Source organism: Oryzias latipes, chromosome 13 (assembly GCF_053564925.1).
Source record: "Oryzias latipes strain Hd-rR chromosome 13, Olatipes_Hd-rR_3.1".
Lineage (NCBI taxonomy): Eukaryota > Metazoa > Chordata > Actinopteri > Beloniformes > Adrianichthyidae > Oryzias > Oryzias latipes.
In genome coordinates, this window is record NC_136249.1 from 16,613,377 (window position 1) to 16,628,639 (window position 15,263).

The 15,263-nt window shown below is 42.1% G+C and overlaps 1 protein-coding gene across 2 annotated transcripts in view; it reads left to right on the top strand.

Moving 5' to 3' along the window:
* The window catches only part of lrrc75a (leucine rich repeat containing 75A), a 49,387-nt gene extending 35,567 nt beyond the window's left edge, over positions 1-13,820 (top strand). For both annotated transcript variants that reach the window (XM_078956521.1, XM_004075781.5), the window contains 2 exons: positions 9,083-9,356; positions 10,581-13,820. In XM_078956521.1, coding sequence (XP_078812647.1) covers positions 9,083-9,356; positions 10,581-11,180 — 874 coding nt within the window. In that variant the 3' untranslated portion in view covers positions 11,181-13,820. The remainder of the gene's footprint in view (positions 1-9,082; positions 9,357-10,580) is intronic.
* The last annotated feature ends 1,443 nt before the right edge of the window (positions 13,821-15,263 follow it).

Genomic DNA, 15,263 nt, shown 5'->3' on the forward strand with positions numbered 1-15,263 from the left:
GGAAACAAAGAGGGGGACAAAGCAGAGCAGAGCAGATGACCTGACAAGGATGACCTAAAACCAGACCCTTAAATAGATAGAGGGTAATTGACTTATATTGTTATGCAAAGACATTAGATAGATTTTTAAACTCTTCTTTGTATTAGTGATTTTGTGTGCTGTCAAACGTTTTTCTCTCCTTAGTTCTGGTAACTTTTTCACATTTGGGTGATTCTGATTTTGCACAAAAAAGATAGATTTGATATCAAAAGAAGTTCTTACATTCCTGATTTGCTTTAATATTGAAGGTGAAGATGCAATAGTTCAACACTTTCATTAGAAACTTAAAGAATGGTTGCATTGTTTATCAAAATGTGGAAACACAATGGTAGTCATCCATTTATAAAATTTCTGAATGCACTTCATTGCCGTTTGGGGTCACGGGGTCACTATAGCCTACCCAGCTACTGAAGGGCAAAGGTGGGGTTTACCCTGGACAGTTCCCAAAAGAAGGGTGACAGTTCGTCAGTCCATGGCAAGTTTTCATTGTTGACCAAACAGATTCTGTTGCATGTATCACAACAGAAATCCATCTCAGAAAAATCAGTTTCTCTGCTGAGTGCAGCAGATGGTAGACATACGGACTTTGTAGAATTTATGTGGAGAATTCATTCTCCCTTAAGTACTTGGCATCAGTGATCTGTTTGGCAGCTCTTGTCTGAAAGAATCCACCCACAGAGAAGTGGTGATTAAAATCCAACTGAGTTCTTTGGATTCTGTCTGTTTTGTTGTTTTCACATTCCCATTAAGTGTAGAAGTCACTGTTTCAAGCCTCTGTCACATGCAGGCTGAAGTAGGTACTGTGGGTTTTTTGGGGTGTCCAGGTTCTACAGAGGAGCAGCCGCATCTTAAGGGGAGCACAGGTGTGTCTTGCTGTTCCCTTTTAGCTCGTACGGCCACCTCAAGGGACGTCACGAAAATGGAACGTACCATTGTCATGCATGTAGTAAATGTATGGTGAAGTATTTTGAAGGCAAATGGAAGTAACACACACTTATGATGATCGTACAGTGACCTTACACCACACTCTTGTCGTTAGTAAGGTGTAAGTGCTGCTTCTAACTGACTGTACACAAATACTGCATGTGATACATAAGTGCCTGTAGGATATCCACACAAACTACACTCTAATTTCCACATTTCTAACAGACAGGCTGCATGCAAGGAGTGCGCACTTATCACATGAACAGGACTAACAGGCTCCTTGTGCAGCCCGCAGGATTTGGGGGGTTGGAAAAACCTGTACGACACGCCTGCATCTCACCCACTTCACCCTTACTTACCTTTATGTGTTGTGTACCACCTGTTCCCGGCAGCATGCCCATAGAAAAAAAATGTACATGAATATTTTCTCTCCATGGATTCACCGAGCAGTCTATGACCTTGAAAGTTTGTGCAGGCCACCTACTGTATGTGCCTTGTAACAGGTTTGACCATATCTCACCTGCAGACTGCCTGTAATGACAGTTGGGACTCAACATTGTGTCATGAAAGTTCATTAATGCAGTTATAGACCTGGATTGGATTGCTTTTTTTCTATTAGTGCACAAAAATCAACATTTCAGAGTGACCAAAAACAGCTGAAGTGTCCCTGTTAACTAAAATTCAACTTCCAGTTGAAGTGTTTGTACCAATCCATAAAATAATTTCGTCATTTTATTCCAGACACTATTCCAGACTGTGTCCTTGTGAACAAATTGGTGAAATAAAATCCTATTTCTTTATTTCCCTCTTTTTTTTTACATTTTAAAAAGTTCTATAAAATGCTAAGAAATGCCCTTTGTTCTTTTGAGGATAAGAAATTAATTTAGATATTAAACTGTATTTAGTTGAATACATTTTAATATTTGCGAAGCTTCTCTAACACTACATTACAACTTTTGGACAAAGGAAATTGAACCTCCTGGAAATCCATTAGAACTGCAGTAAAGCAAGGCTGATCAGACAGGTGTCACCTCACCTGTATGTTTGCTTTAGGACTTCACTTATTGTCAAATATGCTGCATCCATAAGACATACAGCACAGATGAAATTGCTTTTCTCTCACCCCACAGTGCAAGCAGCATATAAAATAATAAATAAACGACTTAAAAAATAGATAAAAAGACAGTAATGATAAGAATAACAGTAATCTAATTTATGTCTTCAAAGCAAAGAATACTTTTTTTTTTAGGGATGTAGCCCCTGTGGGCTCTATGAGAGCAGTGAGGACACAGAAATCTAAATCTTCTATCTGTATAGCAAACAGCTACACCTTCATTGTTCAAAAGGAGGTAATTGCATAGTTTAATATGTGGAGCAGCCAGAAGATCAGGTCTCCTCGGATCCCTGCAGAGAAAAGTGTGAGGTAAACACAGGAACAGGTGATGTTATGGGGGGGGGATGACCACGCTGAAGCACGCTTCACCTGCAGCAGCGTTTGGTTGAATCTGTGTGCTAGGAGGAAAAATGAACACTGGTGTTTCTGATCACATGCCTGCTGCTTCATTCTTCTTAGTCAAAAAGTAGGAACCTCTTCCTTTACCCTTTTTAATTTTTTTCTGTTTGTCCCAAAAACATTTCGATCAATGTTGTTAAAAGAGGAAAAGGCTGCCAGTCAATATGTTTCACCATCTGTCCAGAGGAGATCATAGCTGCTCCTTCCCACCAGGTTCAGTGTGTGCAAAGATCAGATTGTTGTGAAAAGATGCAGAGCTGCATCTTAGACCCCCGCAGGGCTCATGGAGCCGGGTCAATGTTGGAGTCCTTAACCAGGAAATTAGAATGGGCCGCACAAAGGCAGTTTGTTTGCAGCACGGAATCTTTCTCTCTTCGATTAACAGTTGATGGTCAACTGGGGTTCATAAATCTCCATTTAAAGACACAATCATTACTTCTGTAACAGTATGTAGGTAGAAGAGAGGGTCATGTGGATGTTTGGCTGAAGTCCCTTTTTGATGAAAACAATGCAGCACTGCAGCAAAAAAGTCAAATCTCAGTCATGGGAAAACCAACAGCTTTGCATGTCACAGTGGCCCAGCCTAATTCAACCAATACAGTGTGTGCGTGCGTGCGTGCGTGCGTGCGTGCGTGTATGCGTGAGTGGCTCCCTGATGGACTGGCGACCTGTCCAGGGTAAATTCCGCCTTCAACTTTTGTCTGCTAGGATTGGTCCCAGCAACCCCTGTGACCCTGCACTGGACAAAGCAAAAACAGCAGATGGATGAATATTCAATGAGCTGAATATTCTGATGTTCAGAGTCAGAGAATAGATCTCTAAATGCAGGACTAAAGTCACATGCAGCCTTACCGGGGGTTGATCCACAAAGTTCTTGGGTTTTCCGGGTCTGTGGAAGGTCCTAGAGAGGAGCGGTTGCAGGGGACGCAGGTGTGTCTTGCAGTTCTCTTGAGGCTAGTTAGCTGATCTCAAGGGATGTCATGAAAATGGAACGTACCATTGTCGAAGTTGTGGTAAATATATTGTGAAGTATTTGTAAGGCTAATGGAAGTTACACTTGTGACGTACGGGTGCGTACAGTGTCCTTACGCAACACTCTAGTCATTAGTAAGGTGCAAGTGCTAGCCCCTTACTGACCGCACAAGTGCTGCATGCACAGGGTGTGCAAGCAAGGAGTGCAAATGTGTCACGGGAATAGCGCTAACGTCTGCAGTCTGCACGATTTGGGGGGCCACCTGCATGCCAAGTACAGGTTTGACCATTTTTCACCTGCAGACAGCCTGTATCCACCCGTAAGGGCAGTCGGGACTGAGGCTTATGTCTCTGTTTAGATATACCGGAGACAGCACAGCATGTGCTTTGCTGTAGAAACCCATAGTCTTTAAGAACCATCACTTTCACTTAGCAAAGGCCAAAGAAAGCGGCGTGTAAACATGTTTTTGATACCTCAGTCTCTTACCCGAGACTGCTCTGTCTATGTCCCTCTGCCTCCTGTAGATTTATCTCTGCCTTTTTCTTTTTTTTTAATTGGCCCATTTTGTTTTCTTGACATTGGCAAAGAAGTAATGAGATCTCACTGAGGCTATGCTAGCTTTGTTTGCCATGGCAACCACATTGTTCCATGAAAGCCACACATGTCTGGCTCCCCGTGAGCTCTTCTCTTCTGCCAGCCTGTCAATGTGTCTGCTGCCTGCTGACTGGCTTCTGCTCCTGCTTCATCTACTGATTTATTGGCAGCTTCCCACATGTGCTCTGACAGCAAGCAGAGAAACAACTTGACTCGGGTTACCTGTCCTCTCTGCTCTCTGTGACCCGATGTTTCACATGTCCAAAGCAGTAAAAAAAAAAATAAGATTCAAGCCCCAAATTATATGGAGAAACATTGTAATACTCACTCAGTAGTACTCACTTAGGTACTTTGAGATATTTTTACAAATGTATGACATAGATGACCATAAAATTAAACATTAGTTTTATTGAAAACTACATACTTCCAACGGCAAATGTTTTATCTCATGTAGAAGGTCACGGCTTTGTCTTTTCACACTGAATCGCTGCCCCTTTTGTTGCAGGAACCTGCTGCAGATAACGGCTATTTTTGTCTGGGGTCAAAGGCAGATGGAGATATGACAACACAATGGGCACTTTGCAAATGGCTTTGCGTTCAGTTTGCTGCTGAGAAGGTCTCATAGCCTCTCAGGTTGCTGAGTGATGATGCTGGATGAATAAAACAGAATTTAAAGCAAGTCAAACAGCTTACCTATGTCTGTGTCAGAAATATCTCTTTCTAGTTGTGCAATTATTGCTCTGGCATTCATGTCCTACTAAAAAAGGTAATGGCATGCTGGTGCAATGTGTGACTGAAGCCAAGAAGACAGTCAGAAATAAATCCATCAGAAGGACACATCATAGTAGATGTTTTGGAGATAGATGCAGGGAAGCTGATTGGACATGTAGAGAGGCGGAACAGTGATGATGTTGGCAGAAGGATGCTGAGATTCCAGGAAAGACGTTTGGAGGAAGACCAAAGCGAACGAGGAGGATGCATAAAAAGGAGGTGAAGGTCACTGTGGTGCCTCTTAACCCTATGACCCCACCCTTACATTGACGTGTTCTCCCTACCATGACAAAGGTGGATAAAGGTGGAAAGATTTCATGTAATCCATGGACACCAGTGAAGATCACAAATCATTGAAGAAAAAAGGTTCAGAGCACTGTCTAGTGGGTCTAAATGACCCAACTCCCAATGTTAAAGTGCCTGGGATAGCACAAGGGTTACAGCAGTCAAAAGGCAAAGAAGAAGATTTGATGTCCATAAAACGTATGCTTTGAACTAAGATTGATTTTTTCAGAGTCCTGTCTCATTTTCCTCAGATTTAGCCCAACCAGTGTCATATTTGGAGCTTCCTCTGCCGCCTGCCGCTCATCATTTCATCCTTGGCTGAAGGCTGCATCCTATAGAGGTCCTCAAAACAATGCAGGTCCACAAAAAGATGAACACACAAACACCATATTACTAGAAATATTTGCTCACCCATCCAAATGATCAGAACCAGATGTCCTAATCACTTGGCCTGGCCACAGGTGAATGAAGTCATTGGATGCTGAAGCACACAAAAAGAACACCTTTGTGATACATTAGAGTGGAGACTGAGAGCCAGGCCTTCTCGACCAACATTAGTTTGTGACCTCACCAATGCGCTTCTGGAAAAATGATCCAAAATTCCTATAACTACACTCTTTAAAGTTGTGGACAGCCTTCTCAGAGGAGATGAAACTGTAATAGCTGCAAAAGGAGGACCGACATAATACAGCAATCTATGGGTTAGGAATGGGATGGCTCTTCAGTTCATATGTGAGTCAAGGCAGGTGAATGAATACTTTACGTAACATAGTGGATGTACAGTCCATGGAAGGGATAGTTCACAGTAATATTAGACTGAAAAGAAGTATGAACATACCACATAAAGCAACATCTGTGCTGAATTAAGATTGGGACGACGTTCAGCCAGCTGCTAAACTTGGCCTCCCTCAACCACTGATTTAGGGTTTATCATTGCAATCTTGGACACAATCACAGAAAAGAATTCTAGCAAAAGAAAGACATTCAAATGTCATCTTTAACTGTCTGTATCTCTCATGAAAACCAAAGCCGGCGGTTGTTCAGACTCAATATGAATCCATCTGCAAAGGGAAAAGAATTGCTGGTGTGCTGCCATTACCATCTCCAGTCCAGCTTCCTCCACAACACAAGCTCGCCATCTGTTAGTGACTCATGCTCCCTCCCAGAGGACCTGTACCCTCTTGTTCCTTTGCAATAATTCCATCACCAATTAAAGCATTGCATTTTAAAAAGAATGAGAGGTGTGCTTCATCAGCTGGTGAAGCCACAGAAAGGAAAAAGGTGCAAAGCTAAAATAGCAGGAGGTGCAGAGGAGAATGCAGAGCCACAGGTGGTTTTTATTCCACCTCCCCTCTGCTTGAAATTGTCCTTACCGTTGTAGTGGGATGCAAAATAGCTCCTGTGACAAGAATATCTATTGTTTTTCAGGCCTTATTGTGTTCATAGTTATCAAGGAACAACAAGAGACAATAAACTAAAGTACTGCCCTGCAGAAATACATTTGAAACTATCACTTCTTTATCCATTTGAATAGTATTTTCATATCAATAATTATGGAGGGAAATGGTTTGGAAAAACGTCAAAAATGACAAATCCCACTTATGACAGTAAAAACTTGATTGTTTTTTTGAATAAATGTCTAAATGTTTCTCCTCCTGAGTGGAACAGTGGAAGGCGGAGGTTTGGACAGCAGCGCACAGACCTGCTGTAGCTGGAGATTTATTCTAACACAAAACTGTTTTGAACCTGATGACTCAGCCGTGGCTGATTTGCAGTCGCCTCGGCCATTAGATTTAAAGACCTTCTCCAATGAAATTGGTGTTTTTGGTGTTTTTAGGATGTCCTTGTGGCGTGTTAGCTTAAAATATCATTTCTGAGTATTTCTTTGTTCAAATTGCTGTGAATCAAGAGCAGACCAAAAAAGTCAGTTTGAAAGAGATTGTATTTGTAATATGCTGGGTGGGCTGCACGCTCCCTGTTCCGAGCTATCAGAAACGGGGAGGGTAAGGTGGGGGGTGGGCCTGCACCGCCTTAACGGTCCCGCCCAGAAGAGAATTTCTAATGAACTACTGCCACTTTGTAAAAAGTAGGTCCTAGAAAACGACTTATTTTGGCTAAAAGCTGCATAATCATAGTGAAAAAGGCACTGGAAAGGCTTTGAAAATAAATCAAAAGATGATCAGATTGGGTCTTTTAACTACTTTGAATGGAATTAATTCTGATTTAAAGCACAGTCCAGTTTGAGATTCCATCACTTGTTGGCTCTCTCACAGAAGGATGGAGGAGCTCAGTTTCTCATAAGAATGTGCCGTTTTCTGGAGCGTGGGATTCTGGTCTGAGGCCAAACAGGCTCTCTCTGATTTGATTTGATTTCCACAAGTCCAGCCTGTTTTGTTTATTGCTATAACCCTCGGAGGGCAGAAGCCACTTCAGGATGTGACAGATGAGGGGCTGATAAGCCATGAGAAGAAGTGTTTCTTCGAGCTCACCATGAAGCATCCAGCGGTAGAAGACCATCCTGGGTTTTAGGAGTGAATAGATTCTGTTCGTCTGCAGTCATTTAAAACCTCAACAAGAGCGAAGGAGGTCATGTGGGGAATGAATACTGACAGCCTGAGTTAATGTGTGGCTGAGGGCTTCCCTGCAGCAGATGTATGAGCTAATTATTAAACTTTTACCTTAAAATAATCCGATATGTCTGCATTATAACCAGTAAACCCAGCAGCAGTCTGGCTTGATATTCTGTTTGTTTTTGCTTCATTTGGACGGATTGATTACTTTGCTGTATGGAACTGGCCTCCAGTCTGACATTAAAAGTCATTTGAATAAATTGATAACAACCACTTCGTCAGCATGAGGACAGAGCTACAGTAATGTTTTCCCATTTCTTCTCTTTGTGTCGTATAATTGTGACCCCATGTATCAGTTTTAGGGTTCTGAGATTGAGGTTATTTTTTATAAAAACATCTGCACAGCTCTAGGATTCCCAACAGGAGTTTCAATCACTGTATGTCTCTGTCAGGACAGAGACATACAGCCACCATTTTGCTATTGAACTTATTTCATGTGTTTCTCCACTTGATGTTCATGAGGATTTGACTGAACAACTAGCAATTAAAATCCACAAACAGCCCATTTGGTTTGGATTTCCGCTGTATCACCTGCGTATGATTTCTGTTTATGTACCACTGACTGTATATGAGAACTGGACTGAGTGACCCCTCCCCCCTGGTCTTCCAAACAGGAAGTACCTGTTGGCTTCAAGAAGCCAACATCTCATAGACTTCCATAAAGAAATAAACAGCTAATATTCAGTCATTCTATTTCTCAGAATAACCTTTCTTGCTCTGATACCGTTTTAAAACATGTTCTTAAGACTCCTCTTTTTTTCATAATATTTTTTCTGAAGTGGAAGTTATTCAAATTATAAACTGACCTATCAGAAGCCTCAATAAAAGTAAGTGATGCCTGGTGGCCCCCACATGCAACATTAACAACCACTCTCACGGATTGGTAAGAGCGGTTGCCACAGAACTGATGACTCAGAGGAACTTTGTTCCAACATGGCGGCAACTGTATCGCAAAAGAATGGCAGCTGAATTGACTTCATTTGGTTTGACCCATAAGAATACCATTTTCTATGGTTGATGTCACACTCACTCAGTCAAAGACACAGACTTAAAGACAGGTGACTGTATATTTTTGCAGCTTTTTTTTGCTCCAGGCTCTTGGAAACCAGAAAGCAGAAACTGCAGGAGTGCACAAACAGTGACGCCGTTTTCTGTAAACTGCATCCAGGGTAGTAAAAACTCAAAAACGATTTAGTTGAAGATTAAAAGACTGACAGGTAGGACTAATAATATTTGCTGTTTTCCTATGAGCCATCGTGAAAGCAGTTTGTTCTTAAATATAAGTTCTGTCAGTAAAGTAGAAGGTCTTTTCTTCAGTGACATCTGAAATTCTGCCGTCTGTTGTGTCTGCAGCCTAAAGGCGGTGCTGTCGGCTCCTCTGGCCAGCGGTACTCTGGATCTGTCCGGCATCCCTCTGACAGCCCGGGACATGGAACGCCTGTGCGCTCACCTGCAGCGGCATGCGGCCACAGTGGTCAGCTTGGAGCTGGGCTTCACTGAACTCACAGACGAGGCCTTCCTTCTGCTGCTCCCCACTCTGGCTGCTCTACCTCATCTGGAAACTCTGACGCTGAATGGAAATCGTTTGACCAGAGCCGTTCTGAAGGACCTGACAGATGCCCTAAAGGTCAGACATCCATTCAGACAACATCCTCGGATGCAAATTCTGTCAACCAGGATGTTAGGGTTACTATTAAGCTCTACCTGGAGGATTTCTTAAGGTTTTCCTAGAGAAGTTTTCTGACATTTTACAGCTGCTCCATGATAAACTACAAACAATGGTAAGAGATGTGTTAAAGAAGAGAACACATTAAGTCCAGATCCCATGACCCAAATTCACGACAATGGTATTTCTTGAAGTTTTTTTATTCAATTCAATTCAGTTTCATTTAAATAGCCCAACATTACAACATAGTTGTCTCAACAAGCTTCATAATTGTATAAGAACATAAAATAAGTCATAAAATAGAAAAAGCTGGTCCATCCATCCATCTTCCTCCGCTTATCCGGGACCGGGTCGCGGGGGCAGCAGACTGAGCAGAGATGCCCAGACTTCCCTCACCCCAGCCACTTCCTCCAGCTCCTCTGGGGGGACCCCGAGGCGTTCCCAGGCCAGCCGAGAGACGTAGTCTCTCCAGCGTGTCCTGGGTCTTCCCCGGGGCCTCCGCCCAGTGGGACATGCCCGGAACACCTCTCCAGGGAGGCGTCCAGGGGGCATCCGGACTAGATGCCCGAGCCACCTCAGCTGGCTCCTTTCGATGTGGAGGAGAAGCGGTTCTACTCCGAGCTCCCCGCGGAAAAAGAAGGAAAGGAAAAGGAAAAGAAAAAGCTGGTAGCTAAATTAAACTAAACAGACTAAGCTAAACTGGACATCTCTGCCTTTAGACCCTCCTTCAAAAGGAGAAAATTTCTTGTGGAGAAAAAAAAAATTCTTGAGAAAAAGAAAGAAGGAAACTACAGGGATGTCTACAGAAAGTTTGATAAACTAGGGAGGCCAGAATGGAATCCCACTGAGGACATGAACATTGGTGGAGCTCCTTGTCATTCAGAACAGCGGACCACTGATGTCAGACGCAATTTTTTCATTTCTGCCATTTTTCCGTTTAAAACTGTGAAAAAATAAGTGTAATTTTTGTAAACCCGTGACCCAAAATGGGATTCAGCTTGTTCAGAAAGTAGATAGGTGGACGGATGGATGGATGGACGTACAGGCAGTATTCATATTGCATTGATGATAGTATTTTTTGGTATATTGTTAATTTGCACCACATGACCCCAAGAGGGATTCAGCTGGTTCAGATGGATGGATGGATGGATGTTCATTTGGAAATGTGGTTTTTTTCTTTCGTAGGATCCAAACAGCTTCCCAAGTGTGACGTGGATCGACCTGGGCAACAACGTGGACATCTTCTCCTTGCCGCAGCCCTTCCTCGTCAGCCTGAGGAAGCGCTGTCCAAAACAGGGAAACCTGCCCACCATCCTGGAGTTTGGGGAGAGCCAAGCTAGCGATCCCCCAGAGAGGCAGAGGGCATTCGGCGAGGAGGAGGAGACGGACGACACCAACCGGACTGAGAGCATGGGCGAGCTGCGGTCAGAGGTGGAGGAGGAGCTGGATGGAGAGACGGAAATTGAGGAGATGATGGAGGAGCTGCTGGACTTTGACAGAGAGATTCAGGGAAAGGACGAAGACGAGGAGAGCATGTGGACGCTGGGGGACCAGGGAAGAGTGGTAGAGAGGAAGAGGAGGAGACAAAGAGAGGAAGAGGAGCAGATGGAAACCCAAAGACGGCAACCATTGAGGAAGGCAGTGATGGCAGAGGACGAGGGCGACACACAGAGCCGCTCTTCACGCCTGTCTTGCTCCAGCCAATCACAGCACTCCTCAGGAGCAGTTGAGCCAATGAGAGTGGAGGAGGACAATTTGACTGACCAATCCTACCATTTGACATGAGAACTGCTTCCCATTGCATCTGCACCTCCCTTCCCTTGTCCTGTCCAGCGTTGAGGAAGGTGAAATGAGATGGGGAGAAGCTGCGGAGTTGCATGGAATCACTGTGAATGTTCTACTTGAAATTCTCTCCAGTGATGCAGTTTGTGGCCCCCACAGCCTTTAGATACTGACTGATGCTGAGCCCAGGTGTAGCATGAGGGGGCCAGTCCTCAACAGATTGTGCTTTACGTTGACGCGACGACTGAAAATGCAAAAGAACAGACTCCTGAGGCTTTTATGTGTGAAAATGTCAATCTTTTATCAGGTCCTGTCTCCTTTTAACCCTGGAAATACCTCCATGTGCCTGCACCATCTCTGGTTACTGGGTTAGAATGAGTCCCGAGAGATAAAACCAAGCAAAGCAAAATGAAGAAACTATTCAGGGTTCTTAAACATTTTGAAGCGTGCAAAACATCCCCTTACTACATTCAGCGCCAAAGGAATGAGAGGACAGGCAAAACTCCAGAGTGGAGACATTTCAGGAGCTCTTTTGTTGTCTCTGAAATGCTGAGGGTGGGACGTGTCAGCTGAAGCATGAGCACCCGGCGAAAGGAGGGAAAGGAGGTTTTTCCCACAGCAGTAGATGTTCTTCATTTACCCCCAAACCAAATATAAAATATTGAGTAGCCTTCTTGTCCGAGCCACGCTTCGCTTCGTCTTACCAAACATCCGTGCGTCACATGCTTACTGAGCTGGATTTATTTATAGCGTGCTGCTGCAGTCTGCTGGGTGTCACCAGGTTGTGTTTTTAATCCAGATGTAACCCAGCATGTAGAGCTTTAACAGACAGAATGTACTTTCAGGTGTACAGCACAGAGGGAGGGAGGGAGAACAGATTTTTCTGTAGGTCGTCTTAATCATTTAGATGAGAAGAAGTCTATGTATGTTCCTCTGTTTTTATAAGCTGAAAACAGAGCAAGTAAAATGAAATGATAGAAGCTGATGGAAGCTCACAATGGTCCAGGATGTGGATCTTGAGAAGAAAACTTCATGGTTTTATGCTGTAGATTTAGTCCAGCTCACGCAAAAATAATACAAGCTACACAGCTAAAAGAGACATTTCAAAATAAGAGCTTGTACAAGTTGTGAGCATAATCATATCTGGTGTTATGGATCCTCCAGGCATTTAGGACTTAGCACGTTCTTGAATGCGAAAAGTCAAAGTGGTGCAAATTTTGCAAATCATTTTCTTTCACAGCTCTGTACATATAATTCTGGCCGAACACAAACCACAATTATTCTTCTCTCCTCCATGCTCAATTTTCAAACAGTTGGTACTTCTGTGAATTAAAAGGGACGCCATCCATACGTCACTACCAAATCCAAGTTTCTGACTGTCAAAGTTTGACCTGGTTTAACTTTCAATGCACCTTCAACGGCCACGTTTTGTTCGTAGAGCCTGAAAACAGTCGTAGCAACTTGTGTAACTACGTGTGACCTGGAGAGTTTTGAACGCATAAGCCTGAAACGCGCATGTACGCACATTCACATAAACCTTTCATTGGAGGAGGTCTCTTGAACAGGCATTGCAGAATGCAGTGTAACATAGCTTTATAAAGAACTGTGAATGTCACTGAGAGGCTCCTCAGAGCAGAACCAGCAGGTTTTATTGGATCTTTAGATCAATTCCGTTGCTATTTTTAAACAAACATGTAGCAGATGGAAGTCAGGAAAATAAAAACACAAGCCGTGCAATGGGAGAAACCTTTGAAAGAACCATACGATTCAGTTTTGATGCAGAATTCTGGTTTGTAAAATTTGGATGATAGTTTTCTCACATATTTTTTCTTCAAGCCTTATGCAGTAATCCAATTTTAAAGGCCCACTAGGATCAGTATCAGAGCTCTCCAGCTACAGTTTTGAGCCAGATGCCAGCTCCGACAAGGAAAACAAAGACGTTCGTGGATCTATTTGTCTACAAGTGCAAACATCAGAATGGAGCGGAGCAGGGAGCTTGTGGCCCACCCTGCGTATTTTCTACATCACAAATATGATCTTTTTCCTTTAAACAGTTGCGGACTTCCTGGATTGTTTCCATCCGTTCATCAAGTTGGCTGTTGTCGAGTGAAAGTTGAGGTTCATCCCAGACGTGTCATCACAGGAAAAAAACACTTTTGTTTCATTCTCACATTTGTTGCAGAAACTATACTTGAATCCATGTTTTTCTCTTTCAGTTGTTAGCAAAATGATGAATCCTTCTAGATTATGTTGTCAGACTTGGATTTAGAGCACAGAAGGGGCTTCTTGATGCTTGAACAGGATGTTAAAACTACAGTCGTTCAGGTTTGGTGTCCTGCAACTTCTTCAGAAGTTCCTGCCTGCAGGAGCAGATGGAAAACACGAACACCGCAGGAAGCTGGAAACACAACAATGTGAACACAGAGATGTAACCGTTGCCTTAGATCTTCTCATGCCCCACAGTTCATTCATCGTCTGCAGTATACCTCTGTAATGTTACATATGCTATTCTCCCTTTTGCCTCTTTCTAGTGGGTTGTTTCAAACAGATAATCTTGTTGTTGTTGTTTAAATTGAAAATGTAAATAATATTTGCTAATTTGCAAAGGATCTATCAAATAAATTCTATGGTAAGAAACAAAAATTATTCCTATTTCCTGTTGTGTTATATACTCACTACAAACACTCTTCAAATTATTAACAGATTTATATTGGTTATCATTTAATTTGGGGATTTTAAAATGGATTTACTTCGTTTTGCGATATTTGGTTTAGTAAATTTGTGACAATAAATTTTCTCTACTAATAAAAAAGTTTACATTTTAGAAATATGCATTTTAGTTCACTAAAAATGATTAGAACCCAGTTTTTTTATTAGTGTCACATGTTAAGGCACCTGCTGTCTTTTTTGTTTAACAAAACAGTTTAGCTGTAGATTTAAGGGAAAATCTTTTCAAAGTTTGAGAAAAGGAGCAATGTAGATTATTTAACCTGATCACAACAATCTATGACATGAATGCCGCTCTATGAGGATTATTAAATGAGTTTAGATAGTACAAAATCAATATTTCTGCAGGTTCCTTCAAATATAAAGACTCAGGTGGATTTTTAGTAAAACTGAAGTTGTTTAACTATTCACAGTCCCTAACTGACACCTAGTGGCTCATTGGAAAGCTGCAGTTGTGTGAGAAATGTATTTATTCATTGTGCTATCCTATGGGGTCCAAATGACCCATTCCTTACATTGACGTGCTATCCCTAGCATGACAAAGGTGGATAAAGGTGAAGAGGATTTCATGTAATCCATGGACACCAGTGAAGATCACAAATCATTGAAGAAAAAAGGTTCAGCGCACTGTCTAGTGGGTCTAAATGACCCAACTCCCAATGTTAAAGTGCCTAGAATAGCACAAGGGATAAACTATTAATTTATTAATTAACTATATTTAATGTAAAACACAGCCTCATAACATCAAAAAAAATATCCATGGTCAACCATCCTCAGCACATTCCAACATTAATGTTGATTTGTTTTCAGGGAACTATTTTCACCAAAATAAAAGCGTTGAGTCTCCTTCAGCTAAGGCAGGGGTGTCAAACTCATTTTCACCAAGGGCCACATCAGCATAGTGGTTGTTCTCAAAGGGCCAGATATAACTTATAAATGTAACTAAATGTAATGAAAAATAAACGTAACTACTCCTGAATGTTAAATAACTCATTTATTTATTTATTATAACTTTTTAAAGTGACAATTACAGTTGCATAGAAAACATATGTTTGCTTGTTACTCCAGCATAAATCATTTTAAATTTGATTCTGTCAGGTTAGGTTATATGGACAGTGTCTAAGTGATAATGTATAGTTTCCCAATCTGATATTTAAGTCCAATTCCCCCTAGATATGAATAAATACACATGTGTAAGAAATATTACATGGGTGTAATGTTTCTTTTCAGCTTTTCAGCTATAATTCGATTCACATCACAATTTGTGGTTGTTGAAGAAATTCATAGTGGACATTGGTTCATTTTGAACGATTGAGATTGATCCGATTCACAGACCTAAAATCGATCAAGGACATATTT